General features: G+C 36.0%; 1 protein-coding gene across 2 annotated transcripts; it reads right to left on the bottom strand.

Moving 5' to 3' along the window:
* Positions 1–2525: 2525 nt before the first annotated feature.
* Positions 2526–18046, bottom strand: hnf4g (hepatocyte nuclear factor 4, gamma). 2 transcript variants are annotated; one of them, XM_044104808.1, is made up of 11 exons: positions 17855–18046; positions 10999–11164; positions 10709–10803; positions 10027–10133; positions 9349–9498; positions 8874–8961; positions 8316–8468; positions 6969–7018; positions 6524–6710; positions 4954–5073; positions 2526–4854 (listed from the first exon to the last, which is right to left on the bottom strand). In XM_044104808.1, the coding sequence occupies exons 1-11, from the start codon at positions 17883–17885 to the stop codon at positions 4733–4735; spliced, it is 1269 nt and encodes a 422-aa protein (XP_043960743.1). In that variant the 5' UTR covers positions 17886–18046; the 3' UTR covers positions 2526–4732. The 2 variants fall into 2 exon arrangements, with proteins under 2 accessions (XP_043960743.1, XP_043960744.1); XM_044104809.1 differs by lacking the exon at positions 17855–18046 and adding an exon at positions 13080–13309.
* Positions 18047–18086: the final 40 nt, after the last annotated feature.

The following is an 18086-nucleotide window of genomic DNA, read 5'->3' as shown; positions in this document are numbered from 1 at the left end:
CTTGCTTTAATCCCTCATTTATGTGAACTCAGCTTTGGAAATGAAGCTGTCGCCGTATTTTTCTTCCTTCGCCCGTCTGTGGTATAATCAGAAACCACACATTGATTCAAGCCATACGAACTCACAGGACAGAGACACAGAAAATCACTCAGGAGAGGTTTTGAAATTCACTCCAAGAGTTGGAGGCAGAGATTCATACCGTCTCACCTCGTCTCCTGGAGGAGGAATCATTGGATATGTTGGAGACATAGGGGGAATTATGGGTAAATGCAGTGGCAAGGAGTGATAGTCTGCGATCTCTGCTCTAATCTGGGGTCGCTGTCACATGCCATTCACTTCAGACTGTCTCAATCTTGTGCTGTTTGGTGCAGCACCGACTGGCTTTGCTGTCTTTTTAAAAGAATTTTCATAAAATTAACCCAGAGTTAACATTTCTAACAATTTCTAGAAATGTTTTGAGGCTTTTTTCTAGCAATTATGGTGCTTTATTTTAAATTGATCAATAAATTTTCATTTAGATGACAACCATTTTCTTTGCCTTTTATTGTTTAGTTAGTTTTATTTTGTGTTACATTATACTGTTTAACAACTGCAGTAAAACACATGATGCAAGCTTAGTTTTTTTTAAGAATATTTATCTATTTATTTATTAGTTCAAAGCTGATTGACAAACGACATAAAAGCCATTAGTGTCATTTTCTAAAACTACTGTAGACTTATACTGCCATCTAGTGGTTTGAGAGCAAAAAATCAAAAACTTGATGATAGACATTTATTTAAAATAGGATGTATTCAGAAATAGAAATAAATGCTTTTCAGATCACATTTGCAAACTGAATATTGGGTCTTAATAGATTATGTAAGGAACTGCTATGATAAACATGTGCCGATTTTCACTAGGTGAAAATTCAATGACAATGTCAGTCATAGTATTACTAGTAGAAGTTGATTCAACTTGGTCTTTCTTTTTTAACAAGAGTGGTTCAACTTAGATTTATCCTAAGATGAAGAAGAGTCTTAAAACGTTTTAAGACTCTTCTTAAAACATTTAAGAAGAATGTTTTAAATCAATGGTATTGATTGAAATTAAATCAATACCATTTTCGACCATTTAGCCAGATGTAAACCTGGACGATCACAGTTCATAAACCTCACTTACGGACAACAACATTAAATAAAAAGATATTTCATATTCCTGTCCATCCTTTGTTCCTTTATCCCTCCATCTTCCCCCCTTGTCATCCTCCTCAGGTGGAGCAAGCATCATACTGGTGTGTAATAGCATGCTGTCAGTGTGGGCCGCGGTGAGGTGTGTGGAGGAGAGCGGCGCGTCTCAGATGAGATATGTGACTGGCATGCTAACACTCAGTTTTATCTGAGGGAAAGGAGAGAGACAGGGCCCCCACATCTCCTCAGTATAAGGCTTTGATTAAAGCTCACTGGGTACACACACATGGACACACTTCCAAACGCACGCATGTGAGTGTACGCACACGCGGGCGCTCAGATTATAAATAAATTGCAGGTAGGAGCATGCACACGTACTGTATATGCACCAACACACATCTCCCTGTCGTAGGTGGTGTTGTTTTGACCTAAGCCAGGTAGCTTGTCCATTATGGAGTTGATAGAAGGATTTGGCCATGTTGATTCTAGACAACATCATATCTTCTGCCATAAATACCCTGATTTTTTTATTTATTTATTTATTTATTTTTATTTTTGTTACCAGTGACTCACACAGCAATATACACAGCATAAGAGCTCTCAGCTTTATCCTTCAATCTCTTCCGCTGCAAGCAAAACCTCGCACATACACGTAAATCCAAAGAAAATGACAGGAAATGATTGTGTGGGGATAGATGTAAACAAAATCAAAGATTTTAAACATACTGTCGGCCGGTTCCTGCATCAATTACCACTTTGTGCCCTAGTTTGGTTTCGGTGCTTGTCACCAAGTGTGTTTTCTCTGATGGGCAGAAGAAAAATACGGTTTGATTTGACATGAACAGCATCATCTGGCAGTGAGGTCTCAGCAGCACACCAATAAAGCTTTGTATATAAAGTCTACATCCAGAACCAATGGAGCTATGGCGGAGTGTGATGGCTTCCATGAGAGAAGCTAATAGACAAACCATACGGCATATTACAGCATGTGAGGAAAGGATTTTGAAATACTTTTTGTCAGTTTGTCATCATCCTGTTGTGATTGTTTTTTCTTTCAAAATCAAATGCCTTAAAAAGGGGGAACAGTTAGAAAAAGAACAATAGTATAGTTTTTCTATACACACACACACACACACACACATATATATATATATATATATATATATATATATATATATATATATATATATATATATATAAACCCTTAATGTAGACCTCCATAAAATTCCAAGTACGCTGTAACCATCAGATGACTTACACCTTCTTGGACTCTCAATGTGGCAAGTCCACAATATCTAGCTTATCGTTATAGAGTATCAATTTCTGTTGGCAATCAAATTATCATTTAAGTGGTTTGTAATCAGTTTTTAATTTTGGAAATGCACACATCATTTATACAATACAAACAGAATAAATACAACTGTAAAAAACGACAAAGGAACTGAAAATGTTCAAATATAAATTTGAATTACACACATTAAATATTACAACAAAATAATTTTTGCACTCAAGATTACATTGTTAAAATTTCTCATATTTTTGAAATCTTTACCACTTAATCATAAGAGTTAAGAAAACTATTTATTGCAGATAATTCATATACAACATTAACTGTGAAAGACATGTACACCAGCAATATATGCATGCCATTGTAAGATAAATATGTTCATGGCTCATAATCCCAATAGAAGAAACCATAGTATTTTACTTTGCTTTATGTTTTACGTTTTGTTTTCTTGTTTTTTTTTTTTTTTAAACTGTGAGGCGCTCTTTTTGGTTAGATCGTAAAAAATAAAATCTGCAATTTTATTTATCTACTTAGATAAATTGGTCTGAGAGAAGGTCTCACGTGTTACATTTTAATGTTGTGATATATGCTGTTCAGTTGTTTATATATATACATAACTGAACAGCAGTTTTTTTTGTTTGTTTTTTATATATATATATGATAAACTGTACACAGAAAATCCTCATCAGGCACTTAAAAAAAACATCATCAACTAAGATATTTAGACAAACAAATCAAAACCAAGACTAACCGAGCAACAACTGTAAAGATGGATGAGCTATTTTGTTGAACTTATAGCTACCTCAGTTTATTTTACATTGGAGAAACTCTAAATAGGAGATAAATATAAAATGGGCACAACCTCATATTAGTATTTGACAAAAAGGTTAAATTGTGATAATCTAAAGTTTCCAAAATAAAATAACAACAATTCCTTACCTCAGAACATGGTTGTGTATATCAAAACAATCTGGCTAAGAATTGGAGCTGTGGCTGTACAAATATCAGAGCATCGGCCTGAAACTCAGTGCTACTTATTGTCATCACATTAATGCACTCAGATATAAGAAGTAAAATAAACAAACCTCTTTATTAACTGTGCAGATGTGGCTCATCATTTACTCTACTACTTGCATAATTATGCTATTGTATTATGTAGAAAAATGCACTACATTTTAGTGCAGCCGTCTTTTGTTGGGGTTCATATTTATTCAGTAAGCCAGTCTGTGCTGATAGTTTGCTGTTCACTTAGTTAACAAATTGAAATCAATTAAAACAAAGAATGATCTGCTTCTGAAATTTGCACATTCTTTTGTGATTTAATATGTTAACATTCAGGGTTTTTTTTTCTTTACACTGTGCTGTTTTATGTTGAACCATTTGTTTTTTATCTAACCTACTTTGTGTGCAAATCCAGTTTTGGGTCAGGTCAAGTCAGAGAGCCAAGCTGGCTGGATTTGGACACTGTGGCAGGTAACAGATCACTTTGACAGCTCATCTGTTCTTCACTTTCAATTTAAATCATTTGCATAAACTCCAAAGACTTGTGTGCTTTCTTATTTTTGTTTTTAGACATATGGGTTAGAATGGATAGCTGATGAGCAAATATTGGAATAATTCAAAAGCAGCTAAATGGAGGTTTCTGCTTGAAAGTGTATACCTCATTAGCATGTCTCACACTCAGAATTGTTCTTTTTATTTTCCATTCTACTTCCTTCAGACAAATCAGCATTGCCAACAAAAAATGTCTGGAAAATTTCTGACCACAAGCAATAGTTGCTCAAAATATATACAAACCATTTTATCAGATGACCGAGCCTGTTGGCATGTAAGGCTGTTCAATTAATGAAGTTACCGCTACGCCATCATTACAGTTTACTCAGACACATCATTCCTACCACTGTGAGATGACTATTGAAATGATCTGAATGGTCAGAGTTGGGTGGAACACCAGCTGGATTCTAAATGAGCCCCTAAATTGCTCTGCGTCCTCTGATCATTACAGCTGAAGCCTCTGTGTCTGGTCTCTTGTTGAAAGATGTAGACTTGTGAGGGTTAACATTTGAATAAAAGCTTACCTTTGAAAAGCAGACAATTATTCTGAGACCATTATTGCTGTAACACTGGATTGGGGGGAGAACAGGCAGTGGGAAGTCTTTAAGACACAGACTGAATAAAGAGGGCCTTCCTAACTTTCACATCAGTATAATAAACTATGCATTGAAGAAAAAGAAAACTGATTTTGTGACAGACTCTTTGTCATAGGGCAGGAAGAAGTCAGGGGTCTGTCTGTGTAGAAGGTGAGGGGCTGGCTGGAGGACAATGAGGCTGAGGGAAATGTTTGTACATTTCTGTAGTAGGACCCTGTGGTGGCGATGGGATGGGAGTCTCAGGTGAAGCTGCAGAATGAGCAGAAAGCATGTTAGAACATTTAGTAATTTTGATATAGGTTTGTCTTCAGAATGCTTAGTGCTTGTTTGGGGGGATATTTTTTGTACCTATTTGTGGAATGTGAGCAGCAGGCATGGTACTGATGACGAGGGTGTGTCCAGTCACATGGTCCTGGGCCAACTGGGTGTGTGCCGCATGGTGAAGGTGGCTGGACTCTGTTGATAGCCCTGAACATACAAAACAAAGAAACTGAAGAGGTGCAGTTATCTAACAAAAAATACATTAGGAATTATTATAGATTTGTTTAATATGTAAGCAGTTTGCTGAATTATTCACTCTGTTAGCCTCACTGTTCAATCCTCACAATCCTTAAAATAAAATTACTGGTGGCAATAGAGCAGTTTGCTATGATAATGTTTTTTGTTGTTTTGTTTTTTTTTAAAGCAGGGAATGTGATGCTGGTCAGTGGATGGAGATAGACATAAAAAAATGGTTAGGGGCTGAAAAAGTCTTCAGCCTGGGTCAGGGGTTCACTTTGCAGCAGAACAGTGATCTAACTAGACATGCAGAGGTTTAATGGTTTAAACAAAGAACATGTGTGTATCTGTCAAAGTTTGGATCTTAATCCAAATGATAATCTGTGGCAAGACTTAAAAATGTATTCCTTTCTCTAGGTGTTCAAAGCTAGCAGAGACATACACCAAAAACAAATTGATTTAAAAAAACATTGACCCCTGGGAGGTTATATGGAAATGAATGCAATAATTTTTTTTAAAATTGGGGAAAAAAAGACTTACAAATATCACTTTATACATTACTTCACAGTTGTACATCACTTTGTTTTGATATTTTATTTTGAAGTCTTTTTTGTTTGTTTTGTTCTTTATTTTAATGTGACAAAATGTGACAAGGATCAGAGTTTGGGTACTTTTGCAAGGCAATATGAATATAATTCTAATATAGAGAGTACATGTTTGTTCATTACTTATTTAATACATTTCTCAAGGAAAATACACCATTAAAACCTACATTTTTGGGGTTCCTAAATATATTATTCCAACAATTTTAGAATAGGAGAAAGTTTGCTGCTGTTGTTGTTGTTACAGTTTTTGTAGGAAGTCATTCCACATTCTGACAAGAAAAATGCAGCTCTTTCTGTACACTGTCATCTAAGTCAAGTTTTCGCATCCATGAGGGTTTATTTTTCCATGAGTGCTGAAAGCTGCAGGGCATGTTTTCAGATGACTTGTGACATCAGATCCCATATTATGTGTGAACTATTTGACATAGCCCACCTTAAAATATAGTTGATGCTTTCTAGCTTAATATTTATACACATCTAGATGTGTGTGCAAATGTCCCTCGCATCACATTGTGCGGCAAAGTTGGTCTATTTCTGTTTTGCCTATTATACATGAGAGCTATGCAAAGTTACACTGTTCTTCGGTACAGTGTTGTTGTTGTTTTGGGGGGTTTTTTTGTTGTTTTTTTTTACTTTTTAGTTGCATATGTTTATATGTCCTAGAGAACTTTGCTGAGCAGGAATACTTTTCCCCGTTTCCACAATCCCTCATGTGGCTCCCCATATTCACCTCTGCGAGGCACCAGGAGTCGCTTTGCTGAAGGTCACCCTATTTGTTTACAGAATTACAAGCGCAAACACTAGCCCAGGCCTACCTCCCAGCAGCATCTCCTGCAGCAGGTTGTCTATCTTGGCCAGACCGCATAGCTTAATGAACTGGAGCTGTTCAATCATTTGCCAGGTGATGCTCTGCAGGGTGGGAAGCAGCAGTAAGAGCTCTCCAAAACGACCCCTGGAGTCGTACTGACGGTCGTTTATGTAGTCTTCCAGGCTCATCTGAACCTGCGAACACACACATACACACGCAAACACTCACCACCATAACGAAAACTCCAAATTTAAGTTTGAAATCCAAAGCAAATATTTATCTATGTAAAATGACGTGGCTAATGACAGTAAAAGTCGGTTGCCCTTCAAATACAAGTTAGAATACATTCTAAATGATAAGATTAAAATGGCTATAATAATAATAATAATAATAAGTGTAATATAATTAACTACGGACTTGCAGTAATTTCAAAGATTAAATAGCAGACCTACCTGAAGACGCATAGTCTTAATTTTTGTTGGGTCCCGCAACGACTTTGCATCTGGAGGTTGGAAAGCAAAGCATCGAAGAGACAGGTAAATAGAGGAGGACATGTTTGAAGGACAGGAAAGAAAGGAAAAAAAGAAAGACCAGGGATGAAATTGAGGATATGGGTAGAACTGATGGAATGATTATTGTTAAACTGGTGTATGGAGGCAAAATGAGGGGATTTACAGAAGGAGGGAGGAAGGGTTAACACATGATCAGGGCGGTGATGGTGCTCGTGTGTAGGGATTGGAGAGATTTGAATCTAACTATGAGGGGAAACATACAACATAAATAACAATAGATTTATGATTAAATAAAATATAAGTATATTCTTTCCATGTTTCTAACAACGTAGTTACACCATCAATAAAATCCATCAGTCGTAAATTTACTATTTGTTTTAATTTTTTGTAATTGTACATTTTATTAAATTATACTGAATACACTACTTTATCTTTCTGTTAAAAGGTAATATTTCATTTCATGTCCAGTTGTTTGTGGGATTTAAGAAAATATCAAAGTCCAACATGTGATTTGTTTCTGCAAAGATAAAGTATGTAATAGTGACATCTATTGGCACAAGCAGTAGAAAAAATCAAGTGTCCTCTCCAACATTTGGTTACATAATAAAGACGTACTTTCATGTATTTGATTGGGGTTTAAAGGAATGGACAAACACAAATCTGCATAATTATGAAGTGTGAGTACAATAATATATGAATTAATTTGTGTTTTGTTAATTAAAATCTGAAAAGAGGGTTTTGCATCTGTAAGACTTTGCAATCCTTTAATTTAGAGGATTGCTTTAATTTGCATCTGCAGTAAATTTATTTAGTAACTATAGTAATCTATCCACTGCTTTTCTGTGAAGGCCATGGAGATTTATCAGAAGACATTAGCCCGTGAACAGCCCAATGAAGACTAAGGAACACCAGACAGGTTAGGAATAAAGTTATGAAACAAATGAAGCCCCTGATTGGTTATAAGATAATCTCCCAAGGTTTCAACATCTGACATAAAACTGTTCTTTCTATTATCCAAAAAGGGAAAGAACAACTGAACTGAAGTTCAATTGTTTATTAAAGACTTTCAAATTAGTACAGATTTATCCAATGCATATTTCACCTTGGGAGGCCCTACTTGAATAATTTTGTTGAATTAAAGAGTCTGTGATGTCCAAGAAGTATGTTTTTTAGATGGATGGATTATCCACAACCATATTCAGCAAATACTTAAATATCTAAAACATATGTGCCTTAAGCTTACAAATCAGTTGCTATGAGATAGTGCATGTAGCATTTAGTTATTACCTGGGTCAAAAAAGACAATTGCCTTGAGAGCTGAATACTCGTTATCATCTATCTGAATATCTTGGAAGGGCTGGACCAGCTCGTCTAATATTCTGTTGGCAACTCTGCAAATCTCAGGTTCAGGGCCGTTCCTGTGTATCACACAGCCATTACCTGCAGAAACAGTTGACAAAGTTAGTGGAGGAGAGTTGACTGGGGTAGAAAGGTATTTGAGCAGGTATGGGTTGGGCTCTGGTGTGTACATGAGCGGTTTGTTATTGCTTGAGAGGTCCTATTGAAATTGTTGCATCAAAGCTAAATGGTCATTTGTAAGGTCCAAGAAGTATGGCGATGCATAAAATATGTGTAAATGTTTGTAGAGGACAACTGTGTGTACAGTATCCGATTTTCTCAGTAATTAATAATATTTATTTATTTTTTTCTCTTACAAAGGACAACCTTGAGGTTACATTTCAAAAACAGAAAGCTTTAGTTAATCATTCCCAAGCCTCATGCATATTAGTCCTGAGACACATGGTCACTACCAAACAGTGAGAAAAATATATCATCATTTCCTACCTAAAAGGAGAAAGTCCTTGAATGGCATTGACCTTTTGGCAACACCAAGCAAGAGATGTTCACCTGCATGAGCCCTGAGCAAGCTCACCTGGAAACACACACGCACACACACCACGCATAGACAAAATTAACCACATTATTAATAAGCAGAGCAGGGATTATTCTCTTTTCCTTAGTTGCATGATGCTGTGCATTGTCGTAGGCTACAGAAATGGGTAAGAGATAACATACCACATAATCATTGTGAAAATGCTAATGCTCTGCATCATTTTGCTAAGTAAATCAGTTTATTTATCTTTTTTCACACAAGGAAAAGCAAAATAAGTTTAATAGAAAAATACCAGCATATCTGATGAATATTTTGGGTTCTACTCTAGATTTCACTTCCGTATTTTTTAAACAACATGAGATCACTGCATAGATATGACTTAGTACAAGCTATATACAAATTAAGCTCACTTATATGACTTGTTACCTGATCATCCAGTGGCAACTCGCCAAAGGAAGGAATATATTTGGCCCATTCCACCAAAACCAACAGTTGTTGCCTCATAGAATCACATACATCCCCTACAGTGGCTGATTTCACATCCGATACGTCTACTAGTCCTACAGGAGTGATGATCTGCGGGGAGAAAAAAATAGTAGGGTCTTAACACACATGGTAATGTATTGCAAAAAATATATATAGAATTCCAGAGTTAATGGGAATATGAATGAAGATAAATAACTCAACACTGGAAGAAAACCTGTTTGAAATTACAGAAGGGTTGAGTCTGAAGTAGAGTTGAACATAATAAAGCCAGAGCAGCAGCAAAGTCCTGATCCTCCCAATTAAAGTCAAGAAGTGAATCCAATTTAGAGTCTAAGCCAACATTTGATGGCGGCTATAACTACAGCAAGGAATTACACATTACTCAGGCTGTATACAAATTTATATCATACATATCATGTTTCTTTGTAAAAGCAGAACATAAGAAATTTCTTTTTTTTCCTACACTTAGCAATTTAACAGTATTTTGTGTTTGTCAAATAAAATGTCAATAAAATGCACTGAAGTTTGTGGATGCAACATGACAGAATCAAAAAATGTTTTGCCGATGCATTGCAGACCTTTATTCCAGGTATAATAAAATAAACAGGACATTCTTACTTGTTGGGATAATGACTCTGCCTGTGCTAAGATAGTAATGGGTGGAACGTCTTGAGAATCTGGGATGACTCTTCGGGAACTGATCCGATCTCTCTCATTCTGTACAGCTAAAATATAAGAGCTGATGTTATGGCTTGCATGTGCATGAACAAGAAGTAAAACAAAAAGAAAACCAAAGGGAACAGCAGATAATAATGCCAGGCAATTCAACAGCAGTTTTTACTAATAGGAATACAAAAGTTATTGTACTAATTTTAACATTTAGACTTGGACTAACTCATTAGAGTAAAAGGTTAAGGAGGGGTCCTGAAGAAAAAAATAATAGTTAATATTTGGGAAAGTCACTGAAGATGCTGGGATCAGCAATAGGAAGTCAAACTTTAACCAGTTGCAGTACAGAACAACATGTTTCAGTATCACAGGATTGGATGTCATAAAATTCTGCGCCAAGGTTATACCCCTCATAAATGCACACACCACACACACACAAAGTCTTCCCTTGTTTTATGGCTAAGCCAATTTTGATTATCTTCATGAAGCTTTGAGATTCCATGACAACAATGTTTCTTGCAGTGGCTGTAATTATGACCTTGTTCTTTGAGCCAAATGTGGATATTTTCTACGATAATACTATATAATATAAGTGAGGAGCTGCAAATGTGATTCATTTTTGTCATTTTACCTTCTTTTTTCATGCCAGCTCTAAAGCATTTGTTGAGTCTGCAGAAACGACATTGGTTCCTCTTATCCTTGTCAACCACACACTGTCTGCTGAACCTGTACATGATAAACAACAATATGGCCTGACTCTACAGAACAGCATTTGATTCACAATAACATCCCATGTTATACTGAAAGGTGCCAAGTCGATATGTTTTGAACAAAAAATAAGGATTAATCCTGCAGGTTTTATCATTGCATATTTTATTTGTTCAAACATGTGCCCATATGGTATGCCTTGATTGTCTTTACCGGCAGGTGTACACATGGCTTTTGCGTATGGAGCGTCTAAAGAAGCCTTTGCAGCCATCGCAGCTAGAAGCCCCATAGTGTTTTCCTGTGGCTTTATCTCCACAGATTGCGCAGTTAGCGTTCAGCCCATCTGGACCAGAGTGGCTTGGTTCTGTTGGCATATTGTCTGCAAAGCACAACATACAGGCATATTTTTACTCATGCTTTACACACATCTGTAAATTACAAACAAATCAGGAATAGAAAACATTGTACATTGGTACTTATACTGTGATTTGACTTGTCTGTTTATGAAACAAAAGTGTGAACTAATTCATAGGGTTTAGGGCTAGGGTTATGATTATGGTGCCATGTTAAATAAATTCTTTAGCTGAAGTGCTAAACAAGATAGCAGAAGGGCAAGCAGCATTATTTTTTAGCATTTATTATGGGAGCTGATGCTGTAATTATTCTTATTTCTTGCACATTAAACATTCCTTTAGTGCTAATTATATAGTTCCAAGATGCCAAGTTATTTAAACTGGGAAACCTTAATGAGCATGAAGATACAAATCTTTAGAGTTCCATTCATATCTCAGTCAGTTGTACTCCATGATCTCCCAACAATGTTTGAGTTAATGTTTGACTAACTCTCAGCTCAAAAACTAAGGTGACATCACAAAGGAGTGTTCCTATTCTTCAGCAAACCATGTTTATGACCCATGTCTTCAGCTAACTTTATTTCACTAAGTATCAGCGACAAAGAGCTCTACAAGCAAGACCGTCTGTTTCTGGGGAATTTTTTATTTTTTATTTTTCCCTGTGACAGAAAAGCACAAAAAGATATATAGAAAGAAACTTAGGCTGTGTTTGTTGGTTTTCACAGAGAAAGCAATGGGCGTTGCACTCTACTTTAAAATCCTCTCTTGTGTAGGTGTGGCCGGGCGACTAGTACATAGCAAAAACTATGCTGAGTATGCCCGACACCTTACGCCCGACTTAAAATAATGTAACTTGGGCGTATTTGATTAACTTGGGTGCACTGCTGTGTGATGTCATGTGTGTGCTGAAATCAGATCAAACCTAATTTGGATATGCACCTACAAAGAAGGACAAGTTTGTGTGAGTCTGTTTTGTTCTGTTTTTCATTTTAGTGGGGGTTTTTTGTGTGTGTGTTTGTCTTGCCGTGTAAGCAGTTTTTGTAGTTTGTAAAAGTACATTTTAAAAAATTTGAGCCAATAAGTGTGTAAATGAACACATGACATGTAAAGTTAATAAAATGATCTAACTGTCTAATGTTGTCACATATTTGCTAAGGCATGACACATGTAAAATAAAGTCAACAAAATATTTCAAGAAGTAAAGTCAACAATAAGGCTGTGATAAAATATCAAAACCTATAATTTTAGTAAAGCATACATATTAAAAGCAATGGTTCTCCACTTGAGTGTTTGCAATAAATAATTCTTTGTAATTTAATGCCCCAGTATTATTATTTTTTTGTTTGTGGGTTAAAAATAAAAGCAAAAATAAACTCATATTGAAAAAAAACAAAACACCAGTGTAAGAGAAGGACCATCCCTCTATATAATCACATATACTCTTGTTTTGCTTAATTAGCAAAATAATAGGTGTAATAACGAGAAACAGGATAGCTTACTATGTACACAAAAGGTTGAGATTCACTTGCAAAAAAATGCTGAAATACCTCTTCACTCAGTGATCTACTTCAAATCAATTTATTGACTAGTTTGATAAAATTAATGAAAAAACACACCATTCCTTATTTCCCAGTACTAACTCATTGACATCAGCTTATCTAGCGTCTCTGTTATTAAATGTCTTCCCGAATAATATTTCCTCATCCGGTTCTGAACATGATGACCTCTTATGCAGCAAACTTTTATCTATCATGCACCGCGACACTGTATCAGTGAGAAGTCATACCCCTCAGTAGTGTCATTACCTGCGAATAGAAATGAGTGTATAGCTGTGTTATGTGTATATGCTATCACAATGTTTCAAAACCAAGTTTGACATTTATGGGATTCTCAGTATGTATGTGTCTCCATATTTAAGTGTCTGCATGAAAACTCACTTACCTCCTCCTGCATAGAGAACCTCTGCATTCTCAAACCCTAGTGTGCTGTATGATGGATCCAGGCCTTCACAGTAGTTGGCCACCTCCATATCTAACAGAGATTTATCCTGAGGAGCTGGAGGATACTTCATTCCTGCATCAAGCTGAGCTGCCTTTTTCTCTTTTTTTCTGTCTCTGTAGCTTCTCACAATTTGTCTTTGCTTTTGTTTTCTTGTCACTGTTTCATCGAACTCCCACACATTCAACAGGGGAGATCCCTCACTTAACAGGTCTATATTGTGATTTGATTGGGCAATGAACGCAAGAAAAGGTGGAGCTAGAGCTAAGACTTCTCACCTTATTATAGGCCTACCTTACTTATCTATTCTCCAGTTACATACTTATCACAGAAATAAACGGACTGTTGTAAAGGAGAAATTTCCTTGTCCAGTTTCTGCTGTTCAGTCTTTGGCTTTCTGTCTTTATGAATCAAAGTATCCATAATGTGAATACTGTCTGCTAATTATGTATTTGTGTGTGCGTGTGTATATGTGTGTAGCATTGTTTTTGATACAGTGTAAGGGCCACTTTTCTTACAAATGCTGCATTGTGGGGACCGACTGCACCTCATGGGCTCCAAAGCCCAGTTCCCATAAGAGGTTCTGTTTTTGGGCTATGGGTTAGGTTTAGGACTATGCTGTGAATTGAGCTTAGGTTAAGTTTAGGTTGTCATAGTAATAATTAGGTTTAGTGTAAGCACCAGAGCTCTGCAATAGAAATGAATGCAAGTCAATGTAAAGCCCCTTTGAAGATAGTAAGAGTTTCTAGGCGTGTGCGTGCGTGTGCTTGTAGAGATTTATGTTTGTGTGTGTGTGTGTGTGTGTGTTGTTCCAGGGATTTATAATCTAATCAATACTGGTATAACAGCATTATCACTTCAGTAGATATAGTCTATAAAAAGTTGGAGGACACTGATAACTTCCCTTAATTCCAAGGCAAAAACACACATCCACACACACCTGAAATTTACACTTGAGTGTTCTCATTCATAGAATTTGTTAAGAAGAAGTTATTCCCTGCATTTACTTAAAACCTGATTTTACTTGTAGTTAACTTGCACTCAAAGTGTATTCTGAGATGAGCAAAAAAAAAAAAAAATAACAATAACTTGAAAACAGGTTCCTGACTATTCTGTCACTGATGCACTTCCCACACACTTCACCCAAGTTAATCAAGAACAAATTCAAAAGAGTAAATCATGAGTAGAATGACCGTCCTCTCAGGTTCATCTTTTAGGGCAGAGGTATAATAAACACACTGAATAGCTCCCAAGACATAAACCAGTTCGATAGTCTCACCCACCCATTTTACATGAAAGGTTTCATTGCACTAAATCTTACTGTGTGTTTTAGAGGCAATCAGTTTCAGGCATTGTGACAAAGAAGATTGTAAAAAAATAATATGATGATATGGATGACTCGATGCTCTACATTTGTAATAGTTGGTCAGTCAGAAAAAAATGAAAGGAGTGTTTCAGCGAGCAAGAGGGTAATATAATGTCACAGTAAGGAACCACATCAGAATGCATATTATCACAAATTGCTTTGTAATACATATTAGTTATTTTTCTTCTGCTAATACTATTTTCTCTCGTGGAACCTTTTCCATTTTGTCACATGACAGCCAGAAACTTTTATGAGTTTTATGGTGACACACAAAATGACCCATATTCTTGAAATGGAAATAAAGTAGCATGGCTTTTAAAAGTTTTGCAAACAAAACTCTGAACAGCATGGCGTGCATAAGTATCCATCATCCTTTTGCTATAAAACACTTGATTAGCTAATCGGGTCCACAAATGTTTAACAATATCAATACAGCTAATGTGTGAAGGCATAAGAGGTTTCTCAGGGAACATTAGAGAACAAACATCATAATGAAAGCCAAGGCAAACATAAGAAAGGTTTGGGGTAAAGATGTGAAAAAGTTTATACCTGGAACCTTTTCCAATTTGTCACATTACAACCATAAACTTTTATGAATTTTATGGTGGCACACAAAATGACATATATTCATGAAGGGGAAATAAAGTAGCATGGCTTTTAAAGTTTTGCGAACAAAACTCTGAACAGCAATATCCTAAGCTTTAAAGATCTTATAGAAGATCTGTCCACTTAGGAAGAGAGGCAGATCATTGCTATTTGTGCAATCTAACTAAAAAATAGCAAGATTCTTGAATTATTATTAGAAAGTGATAAGAAAGGTGGCCCATTTGCTACATTTTGCATTTCATGTGCCATTTAAGGGACACATGAAATGCACTGAGAAAGGTGCTCTGCTTAAATCAGAGTGTAACAAAAGTTCTAAGATTACATGAAAATGCTGTGAGGATGATGTTCCTGAGCACTGAAAAAGGAAAAAACGTAGTTTGGAGGATCCTCCCCAGAGCAGGTTGATCATAGAACCAGAGATACAATGGATCTATTAATCTTTAAGTATATTTATGTTAGATTTGTTCAGTCTAAAATAATACTTTATTTCCAATTGAGAATCCATGGCAAGACTTGAATGTCTATATTCACAGATTAAATACATCCAATCTGACTGAGTATGAGCAATGTTGAAAACAACAACTAGACAAATTTGTCAGGACATACCTCAAATGATTTACTGGTATAATTGCAGCAAATGGTGATTGTACAACATATTGGGGGAATGTATTACAAACCTTCACGCCACTATTCAGGTTTTTCACTTGTGAATCCTTAATTGTCCACATCACAGTAATAAACTACTTTGTGTCTTATATCAAAATAAAATGTTGAGAGGTGTTAGTAGGAGCCCTGCAAAAACTATGGAAACAGTTAAGTTGTATTAGTATTTTTATCATGGACTGCAAATTGGAGGGTGAAATAAAAGGGTTAAATGATAGGGTGATTAGACAGGAGGCTCTTGGTAGGGAGTGTGAATGGATTATACTTTAACTAGATGGTACACCCACGCCTCATGACTCATCAAGTTTGAAAAGAGTGGCTTCACACGGACTAGTTATAATCATGTTTTAAATCTAGGTGAGCTAGGATGATCTAGGTTATTTCTATTTATTAAGTACTGAAACAGAACAGACTAATTATTTTCTGCAATTTCAGAATTCATAAGTTTAAATAGACTTGGACTATAATGTCTTTATCACAATTTGAAAGAGCCCAAATGTTAATGTCACCATTTTGTTCGCTTCTAATTCACATTTGATTTTAATGGATGCATACCTGTAAATATTTCTGCAAGGCTGCAGCTGAAACACAACTACTTATCTGTGTGACATCATGAAAAAATCAAAGAAAATCAAAGGACACAAGAAAATTGTGAACATCAGCAAATCTCATCTGTCTTTTAGTCCAAACACAGATGTCTGAAGGGATCATGTTTATCTGTTCAAATAATTACATATAAATAATACCTTAGGAGTATCGACAGACCATTTATGAAAGAAGAGGTATTCTGTGTTGAAGTGATACACAAGGTTTGGTGGAAAATGTGTGCAGATGCAGAATCGCTTTGGAGACACCGTACGTGTGGTGGTAGTCAGTTTAAAAAAGATTCTAATCTATTTCACTGTTTTGAGATTTAGCAAATAGAAATATATGTGATATTTCTCACTGAACTAATACAGGAGAAGTCTTGTCTGATTTAATATCAAACCGTGAATGTGACTTTTTTTGGCAACAGTATGTAAACATCTAATTTCAGCTGGTCAGACCTGCTGCAGGAGTCAGACTGCAGCAGGTCATTGCTTCCACCTATCAACCAAAAGCTCTCAGCTGCCATAAAACCCCTAGAGAGGAGGCAATGTCTGTGAGAAATTGCCATAATACCAGCGCCTGTACTTAAACTAACGGCTTAAGACACACATTATGATCAGCCAGGGACTGTTGCAAAAAAAAACCACAACTTCCTGAAACAAAAGCCATAGTTGAAGGTTCTTCAGAAAAGTAATTGCCTCCAAATCTTGGGATGATTAACTACTGGTATACCTTTGCTTCATTATTGCCTTTGAATTTAAAACTAATTCTAAACTATATAAATTATCTGTGCAATTGTGAATGCCCTAAGTAAAGATTTTTAGAACAATGCATAGCAATTAATGTCCATATTTGAAAAAGCCAATGGGCTGTTAAGAGGGTCCAAAATTGTATCTCCTACTATAACCTCAAGGGTTAATAAACAACAATCTAGTCGTCTTTGTAATTTATTTAAAACAATGCAAAGTGGACACATGATTAAAAGTAGTGTTATCTGCCGGTAGAAAAGGTAAATGATAGGAGCAATAGAAATAACATTATTTCTCTGGTAATTAATCCACATTGGTTGTGATTATACTGAAATCCCTGGTAAATGTGAGAAGGTAAAACAAGAGCAAAGAGAGAAATATCTTGTTCCTGTTTATGTCCTTGACTTGTTCGGGTAAAACGAGTTATCACATGATCTTTACAGCACAGCTTTTGTGACGAAGTGAGTCTCTTATCTCCTTTCGCATGCTTGCGTTACATGAGATACTTTAAAGCAGCGCTTCTGCTTTGTTCAAAGAACCGTCTTAAACCATTTCTTTTACCTATTTTTTTTTTTTTTTTTTTCAAATTAGAAAACCACATGATTTGAAGAACTTACTGCAACCAAAACTGAGAGATTCTGATAACACTTGGTACATAAGACTTAGCAGTTTATGTATTTACTAAATGTGAATATTTCCAATTTAAAAAACAAAAACAAATACAAAACAGAAAAAGTTGGTCTTACCTGTTTTACTGCTTCTGTCTAGTATGTGCATTTATCCAGCAGTATTGCTGTACTCTGACAGGGAGCAACCGTCAGTCAGCCATCGGGCTTATGACCCACTGAGTTTTAAAATAGTTTAAAGTGTTGGAAAACATTAAAAGGGAAGGCTGGAGAGCTGAGCTGACAATAATTCATGGAGCGACACATTGGATGGCGCCATCATAGCCCTGTCATAAGATCGATTTACTAAACA

Source organism: Gambusia affinis, linkage group LG21 (assembly GCF_019740435.1).
Source record: "Gambusia affinis linkage group LG21, SWU_Gaff_1.0, whole genome shotgun sequence".
Classification (NCBI taxonomy): domain Eukaryota; kingdom Metazoa; phylum Chordata; class Actinopteri; order Cyprinodontiformes; family Poeciliidae; genus Gambusia; species Gambusia affinis.
Note: the sequence above shows the minus strand (reverse complement) of the source record. Positions and strands in the feature narration are given on the sequence as shown.

What these genes read in the sequence shown, in the direction of transcription:
- hnf4g (XM_044104809.1), bottom strand. Translation starts at nt 13,209, where the DNA reads ATGAAGTATCCTCCAGCTCCTCAGGATAAATCTCTGTTAGATATGGAG. An exon ending in AGCTGGCATGAAAAAAGAAG is followed by an intron (nt 10,134 to 10,708) that starts GTAAAATGACAA and finishes CTTATATTTTAG; the next exon opens with CTGTACAGAATGAGAGAGAT. An exon ending in CAAGGACTTTCTCCTTTTAG is followed by an intron (nt 8,469 to 8,873) that starts GTAGGAAATGAT and finishes CTGTTTCTGCAG; the next exon opens with GTAATGGCTGTGTGATACAC.